At 38.0% G+C, this 24,629-nt stretch overlaps 1 protein-coding gene across 1 annotated transcript; it reads right to left on the reverse strand.

The window, feature by feature from the left end:
* Positions 1 to 537: 537 nt before the first annotated feature.
* On the reverse strand, positions 538 to 19,461 carry LOC139114405 (angiotensin-converting enzyme 2-like). Its single transcript, XM_070676123.1, has 13 exons — positions 19,133 to 19,461; positions 12,779 to 12,940; positions 12,426 to 12,522; positions 10,896 to 11,039; positions 10,412 to 10,603; positions 9,159 to 9,256; positions 8,557 to 8,729; positions 7,582 to 7,805; positions 6,280 to 6,424; positions 5,414 to 5,512; positions 4,571 to 4,693; positions 2,278 to 2,507; positions 538 to 1,524 (listed from the first exon to the last, which is right to left on the reverse strand). Exons 1-13 carry the CDS (start codon positions 19,346 to 19,348, stop codon positions 1,424 to 1,426), a joined length of 2,004 nt encoding a protein of 667 aa, XP_070532224.1. The 5' UTR covers positions 19,349 to 19,461; the 3' UTR covers positions 538 to 1,423.
* Between the last annotated feature and the right edge of the window lie 5,168 nt (positions 19,462 to 24,629).

The raw sequence follows: 24,629 nt of genomic DNA on the forward strand, positions 1-24,629 counted from the left end.
GTGCCCCACTTGTTATCGCCCACTGCGGGGTAAGTATGGGTGTGCTGCAAGCACGGGCACCCCAAGTATGTGTCGGTGTCATCATCATGGTGTCTGCTAGACCATGATAATAGGTAGACATATGGTAGCCGAAGCTTTCAGTATTGTTTTTTTTTACATCGTCTGTTATGAGTGTTTGTATGTATTGAACTTTGCTAATAAAAGTAATGCTGAGTGAGCGTTTTCGAAAGTTGGAGAGGGCTGACATTTAGTTGTTTCCTTGTAATTAGGACGAATTTGGTGTAAGCTAACCTCTCTCTCTCTCTCTCTCTCTCTCTCTCTCTCTCTCTCTCTCCAAAAATGTGGAAAGACGTCGTTCATAGATATAAGTGAACAATATGCACACTAGCAAACGTGGCTTTGTTCAGCATATTCAGCGAGCTAAGTTGCTTTAAGTTATCGCCATGTATCAAGGTTAAAAGTGATATCGAGATATTTGATGTGGTAATATGAGGGGCTAAGTTTTCCATTCATTTATCGGAAGCGACTTTGACAACATTGGGTACAGAATACCTTTATTTCGATCAAAGTTTATTTGTTTCTGTAAACTTTTAGGTAACCCAAAGATAGAAAACTCGAAATGTGTGACAGATAGCATTACACTCATATCAACATCTGCATCTTGAAGTTACTTATACCGATACTGCTACTAACAGCAGACAACATCTTGTTTAGAGTAATGTTTTAAATGTGGTTTCCTTCATCTCACCCGCCATGAATGCTGGGTATCAGGAAACGAGGTGTACGATGCGAGATTTCTCCGGAGACGTGATGAGGACAGCAAATTAAAAAACATTATTTTTGAACTTATATTCAACATACAATTACTTTAGGACGATCAAGCACAGAACATGGTGTTTTTTAGATGATATCGTTAAAATCATCTGAAAAATATTTGCGTCTCCAAACTGTGAAAAACTATTTTTACAATTATCAAGAGGTTATTTATTTAGGTACGATTTCTCGTGAAATTTAAAAACGAAACTCTTGTGGATTTCAGGATGACTTTCTCCTGGTTTGTTGTCATTCTTAAAAGTTTTGATCGCACTATGGAAAAATATTCGTTCGACTATTCTTGACTGCAGACTTGAAGAAACAGTATTTCGCTCATATAATATCATCATTTATTCCTATTTGAGACTTACTGACGCCCCACTCTTAATTAAACCGCACATATAACCCCAACGTGTTTACGCTCTAAAAGATCAGGATAATTGTAAAACACATATTCAAAATACCTTCATGTTAATGTAATTGAATCAAAACTATCCAATAAATGAGAAACACAATGTCCAAACAAAAACCCTACGGTTGTAACGAAAGTCAGTTTAATCACTGTTGCCAATGCAACTTTTGGAGATGACCAACACCAACATAACGCCCCCTAGTGTTGAAGCAGAATACCGATTATGAGTGCCATCACAGTCATCAATTTTGAGACTGTGAACACTTCTCCACTGGCAGATGGACCTGTCGCAGGAGGAACTGTAACAAATAAGAAATTAAAATGCGTTATCAATCTCTGTCATCATTTCGACAATAGTGAGTTTGATTTATCGGCAGCCAAAGATTTTTTACCCATGTATCGAAACTTATCTATTCATCAACCATCCAGAGATAGATAGATAAGTAAGCAGGTAGGTAGGTAGGTAGGTAGATAAACAGATACATAGATAGATAAATAGATAGATAGATAGATAGATAGATAGATAGATAGATAGATAGATAGATAGATTGATAGATAGATAGATAGATAGATAGATAGATAGATAGATAGATAGATAGATAGATAGATAGATAGATAGATAGATAGATAGATAGATAGATTGACACAGAGATGGAGACAGACAGACCGACCGACCGATGTGACATGTAAGTGCGTGCGTGCTGACGTATCCGTATGACATACATATACATACATACATACATACATATACATACATACATACATACATACGTACGTACATACATACATACATACATACATACATACATAAATACATACAAACAAACATACATACATACATACATACATACATACATACATACATACATACATACATACATACATACATACATACATACATACATACATACATACATACATACATACATACATACATACATACATACATACATACATACATACATACATACATACATACATACATACATACATACATACATACATACATACGCACGCACGCAAGCACGTACACACACACATTTATATCTTACCCGGCTGAGTAGGTTGTTCAGTAGGCACGTCTGCTTCATAAGGCCTCCACGAGCATTCCTTGTCCCATCCTATGTCACCAATAAGTCCAAGTTCATAAAGTTTTTTGTTCAGCCATCTGTCGAGCGGCTCGAAGTAGTTGAGGAACGGACCGGACTCCATCTTTTCTGTTCCGGCGATTTCCATCATAGCTTTTGGCCAGGGCTCACTGCTGCCCTTCGCTAACATGGATCTGAAGACGAATAAAAGTATCGATCATCGTCTGTATATCAAAATCTACCCAAGATAGCCTTATTATCATGACAAGTAAAATATCTTTCGGGTGGGTGTAGTTTTTTGCTCACGTGTTTACACACGTGAGCAAATGTCGCAGCGATGTCTGTCTGTCTGTCTGTCTATGTGTCCGTGTGTCTGTCTGTCTGTCTGTCTGTCTGTCTGTCTGTCTGTCTGTCTGTCTGTTGGTCGACGTCCGATATCTCAAAAACAGCTTGTCAGATCAGAATCAAATCTGGTACATATATTCAGTTAGCAAACGGCAAGAACTGATTAGTTTTTGGTGGGTGTGGCTTGCATACTTTTTACTCATTTGCATAGTTAATGATTTTAGAAAAAACGGATATACATTAAAAACAACTGCACACAATTTGATGAGATTTGCTACAAATGTTGATCACACCAAGATATATCAGCAGTGGGAAACATTAAGGGGTTACATGTAAGATGGTTGCTAATTTGCATATTTAATGAACTTTCCTAATTAGGGATACATGTCTGATTTGACTCGATCAAAATTGACCAAACTTGGTAGATACTATTATTTAACATTATTGAACGTCATTAAGCATTAACTTTAGCAAATTCCTAATTTGCACATTTAATGAACTTTGCTAATTAGGGATATATATCTGAATTGACTGGACCGACGTTGATGAAACTTGCTACATGTATTTGGAGCTACTATGATACAACATTTTTGAAAGTCATTAAGCACTTTTACTTCAGCCAATTCCAAATTTGCACATTTAATGAACTTTCCCAATTAGGGATATATATCTGAATTAACTTGATTATAGTTGTTGAAACTTGCTATATACATCAAAGATACTGTGATATAACATTATTGAAAGTCAAAAGACATTTTTACCAGTTCCTAAGCCAATTCCTAATTTGCATATTAAATGAATTTTCATAATTAGGGATATTTATCTGAATTTACTTGATCAAAATTGATGAAACTTGCTATGTACATTAAGACACTATAATACAATATTATTGAAAGTTATTAAGCATTTTCTCTTCAGCCAATTCCTAATTTACATATTTAATGAACTTTCCTGATGAGAGATATATATCTGAATTGACATTACCAAAGTTGACAAAACTTGCTACATATATTGCAGATACCATGATACAACATTATTGACAATCATTAAGCATTAATTACTTAAGTCAATTCCTAATTTACATATTTAATGAACTTTGCGTAGTAGGGATATATACTGGGATTTACTTGATCAAAGTTGGCAAAACATGCTATGTACATTGATGATTATACCTGGTTAAAACAATATCGAAAGTCATTTCACATTTCCATGTCAGCTAATTTACAATTTGCATATCTAATGAGCTTTCACAGCTCGGCATATATGGCTTGAAGGACTTGGCCTATGGTAACTACACTTGCTGTATAAAATGGTGATACGATGACAGCAGTCAAAGAACTTTAATATTTTTATTTCAGCTAATTACATATTTGTATACTTCATGACCTTTTAGAATTAATCGGCTGTGATTATTGTTCATTATGTTGATCATAATACTTTCAATGAAGTTGCAAACATGTGGCAAAGGTTCAAATTTACACATAACTGCAATATATAATGAAACACGTGAGCATTTTCAGTTCATATCTGGTGTGTTAAGCCACTAGTAATAATTCCAATAGTAATGATCCAGAGGAAAGGATACTAATATTGTGACCACGTGATGTGAATCGGCGATTGTAAACTTAGTATACCCATAAGTACAGATACCAGAAAGTGGTGACATCGCAAATGTGAGAGTACCCTAATCATACTATCATAATGGAGGATTGCGAAGCAGCCAGCAGTCAAGAACATGACGTTGAATTCCTTGGCTAACATAGATGTGTACGAGGTCACCATTAACAATGAATACAGTGCAGAAGCAGGGCAATTATTTTACCATGCTACATGATGTTTAGGAGAGAAAAGTTGACTGTCAGTGGTGTCTCCTTTTTCTACAGTTGCAACATTCACTATATAAATCACTTACGCTAGGAGATTTCCTGCTTCCGTAGAGTTGAAGAAATCACATTTGTAGAGTTCTCTGTCCCATCCTGCAGCTTCGCAAAGGGCTTCGTAAAATTGGAATTGGATGAAAGTACGAGTGTAGTATCTGCATGAAAAAAATAGCCCATGACAAAATACGTGCCGAGAAAATTTGTATCAAAACAATTATGAATTAAAATCGTCATCAGTACAGTACATAGTGCCGGCAATGCGAGTGATAACAAGCATTGACGTTGGCCTTTAATGGACTTTGTTGACACCGTTTGGCAATCGCGCTTAAGTACTTAGTAACGTTCACCATAAATACACACCAACATTCTCTTCACCACTCATATTTCCTATGGTTAAGTAGCAAGTGCTGATAATTATGGTGGTTCGCGTTGATCTATCTTCAAGTCTTATTATCATAGGTAACAATGAAACATTGCAAAACTCACACCCTGTCTCTGCTGTTGTTAGGAATATACATAATAGACTATGTAAGCTGAGGTGAACGCACTCGCAGCAGTCGAAATCGGGGTGAGTGGTTGAAAAGATTACACCACTGCTTTAGAGTATTGGGTGAACAATATAACAATGAAAAGCAGCACTTCAGATAATAACCATCGCCAAAAACAAACAAACCAACAAATCGTCCAATTGTTTTAATTTTTTCCGGGAGTAGAGAGCAGGTCGACGGTCATCAACATAATTAATGTGAGTCACCTCCACTGGTGGCGAAACATTTTCTATAGAGTTTACTTCCAAAGCTAAACAGATGCTGGAAGCGGAGAAAAGGTCATTGACCGAGGTGCATGTTAATTATGATCAATTATCTCTGTCTTACCTGAGGAAGGAATAGTCGTTCGCAATATGGAAGAGTGCCGGTGGATCCAAGTCAACTTCTGTTCTGGGATGAGGCTCTACAACACCAACAAACTTATGTCTGTCGATTGAGAACATATTAATGATTATTCTATTAGGCTACGGACATGTCCTAATCAACGACAAAATGAATAACATCTGAAATAGATGCCCTTTAAGTTTAAGTTTAGTTTTTGTCTTCGAAGCCAATTTACGTTTGTTTTAAGATAGAACGCGCCTCGGAACAGATAATCGAACTTTCAAATTTCTACAATTCCTTTCTTGGCTCATTTTAGAGCACTTGGAAAAAGAAAAACTTTCACTGGCTTAGTTATTCAAAAATTCAAAATTTAGATTTGTGCCCGTAGAGTTAACACATTAATGGCGGCTATTTTGAATTTCAAATATCGCAAAATGTTGGGTAATTTAATGTGTTTTGCTAGTTGCAACTTTGAACGGTGATCCCCTGATTTTTTTTATTTGGTAAGAGAATGGTTGAAAGTTTCATTCAGAAAAGTTTGAGCAAATGTTTAAGTCTTTCACTTTCGAGACGCACTACCTTAATGTAAGGAGAAATGCGTTTAATAGCTTCCAATTCTACAATTGCAGAAATGCTACAAATACGTTCAGGGCGCCGTACACGATGTTGGCCTGAATCTTCGGGCCTTTACGTATCATATTATCGCCGAATGGCGCCGAAATCATCGCCTCACGTGGCTTATTACTCCATTCTACGAGATACAAATAACAAACGTTCTATCGGGATAACATTTACGTTTGCATCGAGACCCAACCCTATGTGGTTTAGGAGTCAAAGGTCGATGTTATTTGCACGTGTGCAAAACTTACTTTGTTTCCCACCATGTCTCTGACCATTTGTCTTCGGGGATGTTTCCTCTGAAGACTTCCCATCGCCAATGCTCCAGTGCCATACTGAACGGTAAAGTTGCTACCATTGTCAACGCTTGCTTCATCAAAAAGTTGATATCGGATTCTAGGGGAGTAAAAAATAATGTTGTCAAACTTTAAAAAGCGCGGAACTACATTTTTTTGATTTACGGTATTTCATCTTTTGAGAATCAATTACCATTGCAGTCTTTAAATATGGTAACTTATAATTGACACTGTCTATTCACGAAAGTTAAAGCATATAAAATCGTGAAAAATAAAGAGCTTTTAAACAAATCTGAAGCAGCTGTGGAATTCTCATACAACAATATAGGTGGAGTCTGCACTTTCGAAAGTTGTTACAGTTGGCATGGTTCAATGAGGGGAGACCGTTTGAAGATTAAAAGTTCACATGAAGTGATTATGCAATACACGGTACTGCCGGGAAGATGGTCACTGACAGCATGTGTCGTGTGTATACTATTGTGTAGCCAACTGTTATTACCTTTGGCGACAATTGTTGCACTGAGTTTCATCTCCTGAAGTTGTTGTGGCTTTGTTTAAGCAATATGAACATTTTCATACACACTTGACATACACACTTGACATTGGGTTCTGTTTCTATGCGTAAAACACGCACATATTGAAATTCAATGAATACTTGAACTATGTAGTCCGTTCTCAAAAGATTATGTCTTGCCCCGGGGGGGGTGGGGCACTCCAATAAAAAGGTATACGTGTATGTGCCGCCCAAATGGGTCACATTCTCGCGAGCCAGAGCAATAATTTCCGCTCCGCTGACCTACGCAAAACTTGACGGGTAGCGCTGAGCTGTTGCCGTAAAGAGGCGCGTGGTTTACGACGATGCCCTAATGGGTCACTTTTTCACGAAAAAATATCCTACGTATCTCATCTTCCACTTATCTTCCAAAATGGTCTTTAAGAAAGGAAATGTCCCTATACTTCAGGAGAACCTTCCCACGCAGTACAATAAGGGTACCCCCCAATTATGAAGAAAATCCTTAACGGGTAATATTTTGGAATATTCATGAGGTGGGCAGATATTTTCAACTTGTGCGGCACACCTGTATGAAAATAGTGGGACTAACCCCCTTGTTTTTAGTAAGTAGTTTTCTAACAGGGACCAGAAAGGAAAAATAGTTCTTTACCACACCACAATCACACTTTACTGTTGATGGGGTAGTTGGACCGACAGGCAAAGAAGCGGTGCAGACAGAATTTATGAAATCGTTTGCCTCCTACCGTAATCATCACTAAGTGTATCAAGCAAGTTGACATCATACAAATGGGTCGGTGTTGCGGCCGATAATGAGATTAGTTCGCCTACGGCTTCGTGGAAACCCTCGTTAGCCCCGCCGCGGAACAGGACAGGCAGTTCTTTGTACTGAAGGTAGTATTGGATGTGACCCATTTCGTGGTGCAATGTCATCAGGTCGTCCATGTTCACTTCGGAGCACATCCTGATTCTGTAGGAAGGACAGAGGGAAAGAAGTCGTTGGTTGTGGTGTAAGGTGGCGATTGTGTGAATGAAAATTAAACGTGGTAATCGGAGACTTAGAGCAACCGACAGTCGAATAGTAGTAGTAGTAGTATTTATTTATTATTGTGACCTGCAACTCTCAGGTTGCCCAGCCCGAATAACTATAATGCTGTAAGACGTGGCGTTGAAAAATATGACAATATCGTAATTTAGTCTGCGTCCTTATTTCAGATAGTACTACAACTTGATTTAAATATGCATTTTGGCATGTTATGGTTTTTGTCGTAGCAATTGTTCGCGTTCGTTAGCTTGAGTGCAAAACCAGGTACCAGCTGTGAACGCCAGATATTTTTACACATATTGACATACAGATGCACAAAACCATCTGAGCTCAGAGAGAGAGAGAGAGAGAGACAGAGAGAGACAGGGAGAGACAGAGAGACAGAGAGACAGAGAGAGAGACAGAGACAGAGAGACAGACACAGAGAGACAGAGACAAAGAGACAGAGGCAGACAGACAGAGTCAAAGACAGATAGACAGACATAGAGAATGAATTTACATTCACCTGTCACTCACCTAAAACAATAAAATATCAAAAAGCAAATTTCCAATAAAGTTTTTTCATTACTTTGATTTATTGATCTCGAATCAATCAAACAATTGATCTACGGCAAAAGTTGTTTCTCGTCCGATGAACAAAAGCATGAGATAATGAAACTTCCTTGAAGTGGTTTACCTGAAGTCGATTTTATTAGAGAAATCCCAGGCCGTAGCGTGGCATTCAACATCTCGTCCATCATCAGGCCTTTCCAGCATGGAGTGATCCCAGAATTCCTGATTAGCCTCCATCATTCCCATTGAAACGAAAAAGTCGTCGGCCAGTTCTGTCATTTTGACCGGGTCATAATTCTTTGAAATGAAGGGAAAAAATAGTGTATCAAATAATGGCGACAACATTTTATTTGCTGGTCTTCTCAACTGAACTCAACTCAGTGAGTGCCCATTTAACCTGTCTGAGTGCGGCTGCAAGTCTGAGTCTATCTATCAATGTACCAGCCTTCCGACCTCGCTACCTACCAAGCTGAACATTCATTCATTCATTCATTCATTCATTCATTCATTCATTCATTCATTCATCCATCCATCCATCCATCCATCCATCCTTCCATCCATCAAACCACTGATCGTCGCTCCAACTATATCTACCATTCACCTTCGTCTGTTTGTTTTCCGTGCCACTTTCATACATATACTTCCTATGAAGGGCCTGCTCACAGTAATCGCACTTGGACTTTATCTCCGAAAAATTCACTCACAAAAAAGGCTAAATGGTTTCACCTGTTTGCGGAGTTCCTCCGTGACATCAACGTTAGTGCCATTTTCATATGGAACGACCAAACTGTACAGGTTAGTCCAGAAGCGCCCCCACATGTCACCTGTTGGGACAAACATAGTCGACAATATTATTCGAGTAAAATTTCTGAACAGAAAAAATCAATTAAAGCATCGTTTTTGGACTGCGGACCTGATATAGATCTTGGATAAAGCACGAAGGATTCCCGATTTGAAAGTGTACGTACGAGAACACTCTCCATTAACCCTTTCACCCCCAGTTCCCTGTATACAGGTCCAACTTTACCATAGAAAACAATGGATTTGGGACAAACCATGGTGGTGAAAGGGTTAAGGCACGGAGGAGTCTTTGGATAAGTGCTAAGCGAATGATGAAATGATGCCTTAAGGTAGTATGCGTCTCGAAAGTGAAAGACTCAAACTTTTGCTCAAACTTTCCTCAAGGAATCTTTCAATCATTCTCTTTCAAAATCAAGAATAAAAATCAGGGGTCACCGTGCAAATTTTAGCATTAGAGAAACAAATTGCCCAAGATTACCGATATTTGAAATTCAAAATGGCCGCCATTCCTGTGTTAACTCTATGGAGAAAAAAAATAAAATTTTCGATTTCCGAAAAAACTAAGCTGGTGAAAGTTGTTCTTTCTCCAAGAGCTTCAAAATGAGCCCCCACAAGTGTTAGATCAGAAAAGAATTGTAAAAATTTGAGAGTCTGAATATCTGTCCGAGGCACGATCTACCTTAAAGCAGTTCTGTTCTTCCTGGTGTATAGAATATGCCTTACTGCATTTTAATAATTCTAAGCCACTCAAAGCAATCAATGATTTCTTTCAAGAAATCACGATTTTCTTAGTATTATATTTTTATTCAATATTGTCTCCACAAATGTTCAACCAACTTTTTAACAATATCGCACTGGCAGAGATACATGTAAGTGAAACACACTCAATTGGTAATGAGATCACGACTTCGAGTACAGAATGCGAATGGATCCGACTACTCATATATAAAGTGACAACGATTCAAATTTCCAGCTGTACTTGTTTAAAGATGTCTGTGTGTATCTCTCCATACTTTGACATATTTCTGTTGTTTACGAATGTGTTATACTTATAAATATTTGGTAGGTAATACGATTGTAAATGCCTTGTGGTTTTGAAAAAATCTATCACAAGGAAATGGGTATATGCATTGACATAATTTGTGATAATGTGAGTATTGCACTGACGCTAAACTCACCAAGAAGGTTCGCTGGCAAACATCCTTGATCTAGGTTAATTTTATCGCCGTACACTTCCTTAAATCTGTATCGTACGTAAGCGTGCAGTTTTTCGTAGAGCGGTAGGATATCGAGGTACATTTGCCACATATCTTCTTCAAGGTTGTCGTCTTCATAATTCGCCCGCCAATAATCACCGTAGTCTTCGTAACCTGTATGCAGTGCGCACGCGCCATGAAAATATTGTAAATGGGGTCAATGCATGTGTGTGCATAATTGTCAGGTAAGTCATGCTGATTTTTCAGTCCCACTTAAGCAACTAATTTTGGCGTTCAAGTGCTTCTAATTACATCATATGGTGAGGTACCAGGACAGTTTGATGGTGAACATACTTCAGGATTAACAACACACACAATTTCGAGCCAAGAATGACACACTGTCGGCATTTTTGTCAGGAGAGGACATCTAAACAGCTAAAGGTTTTGAGACTGCTATACTTCTTACCATTCAAGACAGAAGCTTTGTTCTTCAGTCTAACGTAGTCGCCCCACAGTGGTCGGATCTTCCGTCCAACATCGTCCCTCCAGTGCCGCCAAACCCAAAGACGTTCGGTGTAGTTACGAGAATTCGCCATGATATCAGTCAAGCCTTGCAAAACAAAACGCTCATTCAGATAATACAACCTGAATTACACTGTTCATCACCGTGATAATAGTAACATCTATAGACTTAATGCAACATGGAGACTTAAGTTCTGAGTAACAGCCAGTGTCTATGTATAGGAAATTTGAAAACATGTACATTTTTTTGATTTTCAGCAAGCGGTCGCAGCTGCAAAACTCTTAACAGCAAACATGTTTATTCGTGTTGGCAATATTTTTGTCTCCGGTCCTCAATCATTTTGTCTAGATAGAATAACGTTGCATGCTCACGTAACATATAGAGAGTTGACAAAATGAATAACATGCTTAGCGATCGAACATTAATTGAATTGAATCTTTTATTCAATCACATATAAATACAATGTTGAACATAAACCAAAGTATTACAAACTTACAATTTGAAAAATACTGGTATATATTTGGTTTGGACCGTGGAAGTAGTGCCAATGGACTAATCGAGTCCACAGCCCAAAATTATAAAATTTACAAAATAGTTACACAGTGTTGAGGCGAAAAAAAACTATAAGGAGTACACAGAAAAGTTTTCACAAGCTTGATAAATATGATTTTAAATCTCTTTGAAATTTACGTCAGGATTTCATTTGTTTAAGATGATACGGCAGTGAATTCCAGTTTTTGACTGCAGCAAAGACAATGTTGTGTTGAGTAATAGTAAGTCTGGCATTCGGTATTCGGAGCGGATTGCCACTATCAGATGATCGTGTAGAATAAGTATGGGTAGGGATTTCAAAATAGTTAGAAATGTTAGTCGGGAAATTATTATTTAATGAATCGAAGATAAATAGGCAGGAAGAATATTTACTGAGTTTCGGAAGCTGTAATATATTTAGTTGACGAAACAAAGGTTCGGAGTGTGCTGTGAAATCAGAAAATGTAATAAGACGAACAGCTTTTTTCTGTAGGTAGTACACACCTCACAAAAATAGCTGGTAAGTCGATTTTATTTCAGAAAAGCAGCAGGGGTGTTTAAACGTCTCTAGCAATCTTTGCTCGGTAGATTTTTTCCAATTTGATCATCTGGCTATCCCTCCTAAGGTCTTACGCATGACCCCTTGCTTGAGCTTTCAATTTGACAGTTTTGCATTCAGCCATGCATGGTTTATAATTAATTGTCTTCCCGTTTTTGCACAGAACGTATAGAAATGCCGGTTATGATCAACTATTGTGCAAAATTTCTGTAGCTAAACCAATGATCTCGGCTATTCTCGCATCTGAAACCCCATTCTAGCTAGGGAAAACTTTCCCAATAACGCCGATAAACTAGAAACGAGAAATACAACCTGAGCAGTTTTTTTACAGGGGGGAAGTTTAGCTCTACATCATCATAAAAGGCTGTGGTATAGATACATACCTGGGTCTAATTTCTGACAGACATTGTCGCCCTTCCAAGGGAAGCATACTTCTCCGACAGCATATATGTAACTCATATTTGTGAGAATTTCCTGTATCTGTAGGGACAAGTTAGAGTACGAGACGTTTATGCCGTTTCTGTTCGATAGTTCAATCTTGAAAGGTAGACTTTTGTGCAAGTGCTAAGCATGCAAATATTATCACCTGGCTAACAATAGTTCTTGTATGACCAATGTTAACAACATCGATTTTTCGACCAATGTAGCGGGAGCAGGTCTTTTGAATCAGTCATTTAATTTGCATGCATGGCGCCACCACACGCCACTTGTGACTTCTGTCCTCTGATGAACTTACCTCATTGTACTCGTCTTCGGGCAGAATCGCAGTTCCTATGTTAGTCAGAAATTCTAGCTGCCTTCTAGTAGATTCGTTGTAACTATGCATATGTGGTGTATACAACGAGGCATTCTGAGAGGCCTCGCTCGAGAAGGCTGCATATTTCTTACTTTCTTCTTGCTGTCGTGAGAACAAAACAAACAATTGTGGAATATTAAAAACCCTTAGCAAATTAGTATGAAAAATTTTTTGTGTACATTGCGTTGTAACAAATAATACACCTTTTTATATAAAATAGAACTTTGAATGTCACAAAAATTTGGTGAAGTCTCTGTACCTTGTGAAACTTTTGGTGGTAAAGTATTTCCATTTTATTGTATCATATTAAAACCTCAGTACCTGTACATGCTTTGTCGAAAGATACACATGAAGAAATCATTTCACACAATGTTGGTTTCATTATTTTCAAAGCTAGCAAATATGTGACGATGTTTTCAGCAACTTAATAGTAAAATTCCGGTTCACAGTATTTAAAAACGACAGGAAATAAAATGGCCCATACTAAAGACACAAACCCTTTTTATAAACTACATAAAGTAGTGTGTTTTGTATCAAGGACTTGGATGATGGCCTCAACCAAGTCACGCCATAGAGGCTAATCCACCTTTGACAGAACATATCTACTAATCTCTGGGCTTGCTATAAGCCTATGACGTAATATCAATATGATATGCAGTCATGAATCAATGAGTTCAGTTGCGTTGTGTGCATGGTATGTGCTTCTACCAGCAGTAAAGTGGTGACTCAACATGTCATGAAAACTATATATGGTGCGCAAAACAGAGTCGTGATAGATTACCTCCCCATCCCTCCCCCACTGGTCGTGAAGTATAAAGAACAACGAAAGAGTGAAATGATGACTTGTTGCATGGACTTGGCAAAAAGTTCTGAACAAGTATCCTAATGTTTATCGAAATAACTTCACTTCATCACGACTATACCATCAATTTATCATACATTATTCAGTAATCAAGGAGTACTTACTTTTCATTTTACGCTTCTTTGAAAATATAATTTCCAAGAGGAAAAAACAAACGATTCTTATGTCCTAGTTATTTCAATTGTCGAGAGCTAATATATACATAGGTCATAGCACAAGTTTGAGTGGTTTTACAATGAAAAACTCATACATTCAGTCAGAAACGTGAACTTCACGAAATCTCTCATCTTCCCCTCCCCGACTGAAAACCGCTGTCTTGTCACCATAACAAACGGCAACGCCAGTCTCCCGGCTGAAAAGATTATGCAATTCTACACCCGATTCCTACCCACTGTCCGCTAAAGCTGAAGTGGAAAAATAATTACCATCGGCAAGTGAGAAAAAAATACCCGCCCGCCCTTTGATTCGGAAAATAATATTAACCTGCCGGCCAAGAAACTATTCACGAACGGCCTCTTGTGCGAACAAGTATGTTGGATGTCCCTGATGCTACGATGGCAGCAACACAGACACTATAGCCGGGCGTGCGCAACATATAGAATATGACAGAGTCACAACTTGGTGTCAATGCCTCTCTTGGTAACCTAACCATATTTAGCGGATTGACTGATAACAGAAGTCCAATTGTATTACATGAGACAATGAAAATAATTATCAGGACACGCCTACGTGTTTCAGTGGAAGCGCTTACAATCATACTGCATGTCATCGTTTGTTTTCCTTGGACAATTTTTACCTTTTACACAACCAACAACCGACTGCGACCGATGGTTGAATGAGATGGTACATCGAGAGGTATATTTAAATTTAGGGAGCCTTCAATAATTACAGGGGTGGGCCGGGGGAATTCCGTGCGCCCCTGTACTGTAAAATGTGACCCCCCCCTTGTCCGGCATTCTAAAACTTGACCCTCGCAAATCAGTGCAGTATTCTCCCCAGGAACAACTGAAACAGTACCAGCTAATTTACATAACAATTAGTTTAACTGTAATGTAAGTAACGGACAGAAATTACAGGGGGGGGGACGGCTAGCCTCTTGGAAGGGAGTGTTGCTATTTATCACGCAAGCATTTTGGTAGGGTCATGCATTTGCGGGAGGGCCACCATATTTCGCCCAACTATAAGGCGGCAAGATGTGGCAGATATGGTGCTTCACCCAAAATATCAAATCATAATGAAAGTCTATCAGGCAAACTATTGACAATTTCCCCCTCCCACAACAAGCTATATCTGTACATTTATATATGTTTGATAATATATGTAAATGTGCTTTGCTTGAAGTGGGAAGTAAAACGTGCATGTGTGTACAAGAAATAGGATTTTTGGATTTCATTGAAAATGTCAGCTTGATTATTCATAATAGTGTACTTGATAAGACTAGGGTGGTTACAAATGGATGTGTTTGCAAGAAATTGGATTTTGGAATTTCACCGAAATGTTGATTCACTATACATGGTAGTCTATGAGGAAACTATGAATAACTTTTTTCCAATACAAAACTAGGTAAATCTGTGTATTTACGACTCTTGATTATTCATATTAGTGTACTTGTTAGACTAGGGTGGTTACAAATGAATGTGTGTGAAAACAATTGGATTTTGAGATTTCACCAAAATGTTGATTCACTATGGTAGTCTATGAGAGAAATATGATCAATTTTTGCCAAAATAAAACAAAACTAACAATATATGTGCATTTATAAACATTTGATAACTGATATACACTTTGCCATCTGTCCCATATGTAGGATACCACTGAATCTTCTTTGCTTGTCAAGCTTGTCGATAATGTGTATGTATTTAAAAGAATCAATTTATTTCGTCTGCAATTTTCTGTTCAGGCAATATGAAATGGAAATTTGAAGGTTAGGCCATAAGATCACCTTCTGTTAAAAGTGACCCCCCCCCTTGGGTAGCTTTCTGAAAAGTGTCTCTCCCCCCGATTCCCCCGGCCAACCCCTTGTAGTTACTGAAGGCTCCCTTAGGTCCAATTTTCATAGCAGTTGCTCGACACTTTTTACAGAAACTACTTTTCGGGGCTCATATTGAAAGTTATGGAGCAACTAATGTAAGATTTTTTTCTGGCTCAGCTTTGTGAAAATAGAAAATCAAACAGTGTTGCCCCAGCGGCAACTGTATGATTTTTAACAAGGGTATTTGAGGTAGTTGGCCTCTAATGGGAATGTGCAGCTGTTTTTTTGTTGCAAGCCTCTATGATAAAAGGGATAACTAAAGGTTGAACTATAAAGAAACAAGGGCATGATAAGGCGCACGCGCAATAAACAGAAAGTTGACCCGGACAAGTGACTAGTAAGCAAACGGAAATTCGAAGTCGTTGTTGGCAGCACAACAAGATACAGTAAAGATAATGTCGCTGTCAGAAACAAGCCGACTCCTTCCCATGTACCAGCATAGGGAGTCCAGAAATCTGGTTGTTGTTGTTGTTGCTTTTGTTGTTGTTGTTGTTTATATTAGTCGTGTTGTTGTCAATGAACATAACTGTTGTGCTGTTGTTGTTGTTTCAAACACAATGAAGATGTCCTAAGATTAAGAATTTTCTACTAGAATTATTATTTGATCCAATGCCAATGCAACTTTCTCCAAATGTACACTCAAGTATAGGACATATACATTACATTTGAAACAACAACAATACAACAGTTATGTTCGTTGAATCTTATTGTCAACAACAACAAAAACAACATGACTAATAAAAACATATACAAGAATACCAACAACAACAACTATCTGGGTTCCCTGTGGTACCAGCTGACTTTGTTTGACAGACAGCTGAATTTGATCAACACCTCTTTATCACACAACTTACGACTGCTAAACAAGCTAAAAGGTGAACCCAACCAATAACTTATTCTTTGGTTAACAAATCAACTAAAGTTTAACGAATATTTGCAAAAAAGTGATTTTTGAGCAAAATACACTGTGTTGGGTGCAGCGCCCCCTAACAGCCTGTTAATACAGCTTTAATATATATATATATGCATTGCCTGTATTTATTTTGTTTACATCTCCACTGTGGAGGCAATTCAATAAATGGTTTACACATTGCAGGCTCTATCAAGAAGTGAAACTTTGAGTTGTAGTTGACACAAGGAACAAAAATACATAAATATTCCACTTTCCACTAAACTTCATCGTTTATCTACATATATTTGTGAAGGCAAAGTGCTGAAACTTCAAGTGCATTACTGAAAATAAAGTCCTGAGTTGTTATGAAAGTTTAAATTTTCTTTCAGCCCTTGGCAGTTCTAATTACACTGAACATTTTTCTGCCCTTTTTCACCGGTGAATTAGAATATTGAGAATTGGTATTCACTTGAAAAATGTAAAATTAGCAAATTTGACCCTCGTCTGGACAGTTTACAAAATATGGACCTCCCCAGGACAGATCCCTTATCACGGCCGCATCTGATGAGATTGATATCGTAAACCGGCTAAGTGTGACATATGAGAGAGAGAGAGAGAGAGAGAGAGAGAGAGAGAGAGAGAGAGAGAGAGAGAGAGAGAGAGAGAGAGAGAGAGAGAGAGAGAGAGAGAGAGAAGTCTGGGGAGCAACTCAAGCAGTCAGTCGTCTTGAGATGGGGTCGGAGACAGGCAGAGACAATGACAGACAAAGAGTGACAGAGAGACAGACAGACAGTTTTAACGACAAACAAACAAACAGACAGACAGACAGACAGACACAAGGATAAATTGGAAAGCACAAACCACGGACACTTCGAGGGAAGTAGAAAAGAAAATTTGATAGACAGAGATAAACACTGTAAACAGAAAATAGGTAAGGTCGAGGGGCAAAGAAAGAAAAGATATATCGATAGATATATAGACAGACAGACAGACAGACAGACAGAATGATTAGCAGGGCAACACAAAGATAATAAAACTGACAGACAGTTTCGCATAATACACGTGTCTAACTGACGGAGTGAACTGATAATACAATGCCGATCGGGAAGGAGACGCATACAAACTGTCTTTGACCACATGGTGAAATTATCGAAATTATTGCGACATATGGTCTGGACTGAACGTAAAAAGGCATGAGCATGGTTTAGACGAGATAAGCCATAACAGCTTCCCGCATATCTCAAATTTTCTTCGAGTACAAATGTACGCATTCACGAGAATGTGAATGATGTGGGTACGGAGAGAGAGAATAGCCATAGAGGAGAAGTGTTATTTTGTCACGTACGTATATCAGCATCAGTGACTTATCAAAGTTTACATAGTACGCCATCTTGTTTTATGACACGATAAAAAAAGTTTACATAGTACGCCATCTTGTTTTATGACACGATAAAAACGCCAGTTGTTGTAGTTGTCCTGTTGACTGCAGTGTCAGTGCAAGTGTAGTCAAAAGATATTCAGTTCCAAAAGCTTTTGACTTGTGTAATCGCCACATTTTGCAGGGGAAAACATTAAATGCTTCTTAGACCTGATGTTTACCGTAGCAAAAAGGGTTTGCCTGAACGATGAAATATGTTTGATGAAACATCAAAGAAGTATCCAACAACTTGACGAGATTATAGCAAAATAAATGTGTACACACGCAAAATTTATGACCAATTACAGTAATAGTTACTGTTTAAACTTTCGCCATGTCAAGGCCGTTTTCTAAACAAACGTTTTCTTGGTAATTTATTTGTAGGATCATTCCGTTTCTTTAAAAGCAATAGCGTAACGAGATAACTTTTTGACCAAGAGGGATGATTGTTTGATACAAATTAAAGAGATCATCAAGTAACTGCAACTTTTAATGATTTTTCACTTCTTTGATTTGTATTTTGATTGCGTTTCTCATTCAACCCGGCAAAACATGCTGAAAAGCTAAATATTTAGCTCGTCAACAATGATTTAGTTTGCATAATGCGCAGACTCAGTTGACAAGCTGAAACCTCAATGTGATCTGACCTTCGTTTGGGAAATAGGACAAGAAACTGTAGCTGAGATTCAGAACAAAAATAGCGAAAACAGTGATCAAACTTTACAGCCACTAGCCCTTCTTACATTGTAGCTTAGACCGCTTAACGCATGTGTGACTTTAATACTACACATACCTACACGAGTATTGATTACAGTACAGCAAAACATAGTTCATAAGGGTGAAACATCTCAGTTTACTATCTACCCACCAGTATTTTACACTGTACCATCTAAAATAGTCCATTTTAAACCTTATGTAGACACCATATGTTATATTAGTCCCTACAAGTCTGTTATCATGAAGCACCGAACGAGGACAATTCCACCGATTACTACTGTAATTGTCCACGCTCAAATGACGTGTGATGAATATTTCCTTAAAACAACGGAAAAAATTAAAACTCTGTGAGATGTTTGCGAAGAATGACATACCAGGATCTGCAAGTTGTACTGAGTCAGGTTTGTGGAGTAGCCCCATGAAGCATGCACATAACGAGGAATGACGATTTGTGCTTCTACGTCATAGGCCTCCAAGAACGCTATAGCCTCCTCTTCCGTCGTAGAAGACACCGAAATCGGGAAAACAACAAGGTAAAGGGCCAATAATAGGCAGCGGGGAACAGATTCTCCTGAGCGCGCCATTTTCATCCTTCCACGCCGAATTCTCCTTGAAATGACGATAGCGGGGCAGACAAACACAACCGCTGAAAACAAGTGGCGATAAAACTGAATAATGCGCTAGGGTGAAAGGCTGCGTTCACAAAAATCAGTGAAGGGGGTGGTTGAGCAATTCAGGGGGATTTGAAAATTCTCCGGGTAGTGAGGGGGGACTTGAAAGTTGTATTGCCTATAGGGGCACCTGAAAATGTTTCGTTCCTTTTTTTACGATTCCAAGATTTGGTGAGTAATTCAATGAAATTTGATAACTTTTTAATTCAATCAATTGTCTATATTTTAGGAATAATTGAACAAGATCTAGAACCATTTTGTCGCATTTCATTACTTTTGTATAGAAAAAATCTTAAAATGTATAAATTTTCATAAAAGTAGGCCTTGTTTCGGGGCAGAAGCTGCGACTGTTGATATTTTTTCCATATTTCTATGCAGCATATCAAATACAGTTTCATGCTGTCTCCCTGCTGAAACACACAATATTCAATTTGTCGACAAAAACCTGCATATATAAATATTGGGTAATAATTGAATTAGAGTCCAGACTGAAAGTCATTTGTCAATTATACACATTAGACAAATGCATGGTACACATACACAGGCTGTGTTAGCAAGCTGAATATTGAACAGTTCAACACGCTTCAGGGAGTAGAACAAGAATGCAGTTGTAAAACTGAACAAAATTATTGTCAAAATCATCAAAGTTTAATAATGCAGCTACTGTCCTGCTATTGCTTAAGGGGCAGTGCCACTGTGAGCTGCATACCAGCAGTATCAGAGATACTGCAAGTAGCTGAAGAAGTGTTCGGGTCATGTGACGCTCATGGCAGTGAACACCTGTACACAAGATCAGGCCAGAGAGCAACACATGGAAGACCAGGAGGCTTGAAAGTTATCAGGAATTTTTGAACCCTGGCATATAAGAATAATCAAATAATAAAGATAAAAGAAGGGGTGAGCATGCTGATTTTCTAAATTTTCACGTTCTCGTCGTAAAATAACGCAAAAGACAGTAAATGAAAATTTGTATAGAAAAATGTGTAACTAAATGGAGTCATTTTACTTTTACCATATTTCCATTATTACACCAAAAATTTCAGAGATTAAAACATTTATTTGATGAAATATTTTAACCTTCCACTATTGTGAATTTTGTAAAACTTATAAGTGGCATCTAATGTTGCAAGGAATTCACAATTTGCAAACTCTCTCATGATCGTCATTTTGGGGCTTTAACTGATAAATCAAAAAATTCAATTGATGTATTTAATAATAAATCAATTTAATTAATAACCTTAGGTATATGGATCTACAAACTGCTAATAACAGGTAGTGTTGAACATCTGAGAGCAGAACTGCGCCATAAATGTTTATTTTTCCTTTGTATGCACCCCTGATAAATACGCAGCTATATGATAATTGGAAAGACTTGAAATTTTTTGATCATATAGACGGGGGCTGGGACTTGAAAATTTTTTTGGGTATTGAGGGGGTATCTAAAATGGGATTTCAATCGCAATTTCTCCAGCCCCCCTCCCACCGTTATTTGTGAACGCAGCCTAACTGCTTCTCAGCGCGGGTACTATCGCTTGGGTGCAAAGGTAGGGGAGGTCTTATCATGTCTTAGGGCACTGATGACGTCACCTCACGACAAAAGATCCTAGAGTGCCATATGGAGAACGTGAAACTATGATAGTTTCTTTCTCAGGGACGTCACAAGGAGAAACCTGGACACTTCACCACACACTCTCACACGACACCGCTGATATGCGACCAAGAACACTGCACTGGTCACATCAATGGTAAATTGAGGGCACAACAAACATTCCGTGCCTGCGGAGTGACGTCGATGCAATCGTTAAAATTTTGCTGGTGACTTTAACGAGATTATGTTCTTACCTCATCATTTGTATAACACTAATCAAACACGACTTATACACTGAGTCAAAACATATATCACAATAGGACAACACACTAGTCAACTTATCGAGTGTGTCACTGATCATTGCTTCTTCCAACATCTGACCTCATACATCAGCTGAAACCATTTTGTAACATTTTTTATAAAACTGTTATTTATGGTTTACTGAATTCATTTGCAACAAATATATGAAATATCTGTCTACCAAAACAGGGAGTGGCTAACGGTTTCGTGATGTAACATCTATTGACTGTGACTTAACTAAAGGTTGCCACAGCGTGTGTAGATATATTTTTGAAATAGTTAGTCGCCATTACAGTGTGACAATAATCATTATATTTTTAAGTCAGGACAGATTTGTTTCAGGACACAACATGTCCGTGTAAGCATAGACGATGACATTTTGTCATGAATGATGCAGCTTTGATACAACGACACAGAACACTCTTCGTCAGAAGTTTGACGTCTTTAATTTCATTCTGGCATAGGTTTGCCTAACATTTATCGTGTCTGATTACAAACTGTGAGGTGAAAGTCCTATATTCAATCCGATCCGAAGTTGGATCGCATGATCGAATTTCCAACCTTCGAAACGATGTTGAGAGTCTTTTCATAATCATCGTCAAATGCACTTGTTCCGAGACTCTGCTAGCGATTGGGGAAAACATCGCCTGCGGACGTTTTGCGCTCTCAGAAGGAGAAATAAGTCTCAATTAGTAATGGGATACATATCTGAACGCCCATAGAAAGCGTAAGTTTAACAGCGTTGAAACATAGTGTCAATTTGACTGCATTCGCATTACCTTACGCAAAATGCTTTGCCCGTGCTCGCCTCTAGAGAGGCGTCATTTTTATATTTTATGTCTGTCGTCAATTTTTATATTTACATTTTGATAAACACAAAAACTGATTTGTTATCATCACGATGCTTGTCATCTGTTTGAATGACTAAGAGTTATGAGACTTTGCATTTTTTGTCGATTGAATCACTCGCCAACGACACTATACAGCTGTCTAAATGCTGTGTGAATGCCATTCGTTTCATTGAGATACTCTCATGACCAAGTCATGATATTTAAAGGGCCTGCAACTGTAGCTTTTGATGATTTTTTTTCACTATATAATTTTGTTTTGTCTTTTATCTGCAAGATATTATTCTATTCCCGATAGGCATAAGATACAAAGCATTAAGCTAGCTGCTTGTAAAACCAGCCTGCACATGTGTAAACTGCACTATTATAGGTGAATCCTAGTTCGTACCAGAATTCACTTGCTAACAATAGAAATAGAGTTTTCGTGTGAGAAACTCAACACTGTGTATCCCGGCATGCTTTGCGGAAAAGAGTAAGAAACTCAAATCTCAACAGAAACTCACCCTTGTGACACGCAATTATATCAAACTCGATAAGGCTTATCTTGACACGGCAAGTATTGTGTGTAGCATGATGTATGTAGGAACTTGAAGTAAGCCAGTTCACTGTCGACGATTGGTGAAATAGTGACGTTGGGAAACTTATTTTCAAAGGTTAAATAGGAGTGGTGAGGTTTTGAATTTCCTCAGCTCTATCTGAGAAATCGCAAACAAATCAGCCTGTACGTATATGTGTAAAACCTATCGTTAACTGTAGACTTTTGAAACTCTGGTGACTTGACGGAGTAATATGACATTGAAACTTGCCCGATGATCAGTATCATTAATGGTAAATAAATAATTTACCATGTTCAAGAAAAAAAAATGACGATAACCGCAGGGTCATCTTAAACAGTGGGTTTTTAATGTTTAACTATGATAGATCACATAGCCAGAAACCGCTTTGTTTAGGCACAGAGCGTCAATGAGAAAACGGGAAGGGAAACTTACTCATCTGCCTTGATATACCAGAACGTAAATATACTGTTCAAGTAATATAACATTGTGCATATATATAACTATATAACTATATAACTATATAACTATATATATATATATATATATATATATATATATATATATATATATATATATATATATATATATATATATATATATATATTGCATGCTTTTGAACGTAGGTAATAATAAACATCTCACTATCAACATCATCTTAAAACGTTTTGTGAAGTTGGTACTTTAGATCCCAGTGTAAACAAAGTAAAACATGTGACCTGTCACTTCTAGGGTCAATCACATGAGTGTCAGTACCTTCATTTTTCCATGTGATCTTTCCTCAGAAAAGTTTGCTGACCTCAGTGTAGCTGTTGTGATATGCGCGTGTATACCAGCGATATCAACAAAAGTCCGTCTGATCACAAGGGGGCACACTCTATTGCAGAGATGACACAATACACCGGGAAGAAATTATTCTTAATAAAGGGAAAGTTTACTTTCTGATTCAATGCAACAGCAGACCTGTTTTGTCACTTGTCTGATATATGTTAAATTCGTTATCGTTTTTCTGTAAAACTTCGGGTACTATCACCGAGCGGAAACTACACGAACGTCTACAGTACGACAACTTGATACACCCCTTGCAATCCTGTCGAATATATAGAATATAGTATTCGACAGCAGTCCGATGAGTAAAAGCTTTAAGCGGTATGTTAATACCGTAATGGGTACAAGATGATATTGATGGGAATTACAATTATGGTGTCATGTTTCACATTTCGGGCAGATTCTCTCAACCTCTGTATCTATATATTTGAACCTCCCTGATTGGAATGGTACCCGGATGTCAAGCATGCATTACCGGTGAGGCTTTGTCGATTGGTGCTAGCAACTAAGCTTGGCTGACATTATGTATCTTGTTTTATAGGGACGATAAGAAGTAGCTATAACAATTCAGTTAGTTTTGTTCCACAAAAACAATACCTTCTCGATCATTGTGAATTATGTTGACATATCGGCCTTGCCGATACGATGCATTCTTTTACAGTGAGCAATGCCATCTTTGACGGATGAATCGGGTCAGCACGAGTAATTCTCCCGTCGAAATAGAATCTGGCTTATACAGGCTGTACCGACAAGATATGATTACTGGATATCTTTACATGATTCTGGGACTAGTAAAAGTAAACTAAGGGGAAAAGTGATTAGGTGAAACAGATTAACTTATTTGGGGGCAAGGGCAACAGATTACCAATGTTACAGTAGCTTTTGAAACAAATACATGATCGCCACATAGTTTGTCTTATCATATCAGCGCCAATAAAAGGAAAAAAAGCAGGTTACTGTGACATGAGAGCAGGTCCCATTTACAATATCGACCTTGTCATTACTTTGTCAACGTAACAGCAATTTCCTTGACACTCTCTTTGCCTTTGGTGACCCACTCTTGGTGACTGTCTCGCACAGAC

Source organism: Ptychodera flava, chromosome 16, assembly GCF_041260155.1.
Source record: "Ptychodera flava strain L36383 chromosome 16, AS_Pfla_20210202, whole genome shotgun sequence".
NCBI classification, from domain to species: Eukaryota; Metazoa; Hemichordata; class Enteropneusta; family Ptychoderidae; genus Ptychodera; species Ptychodera flava.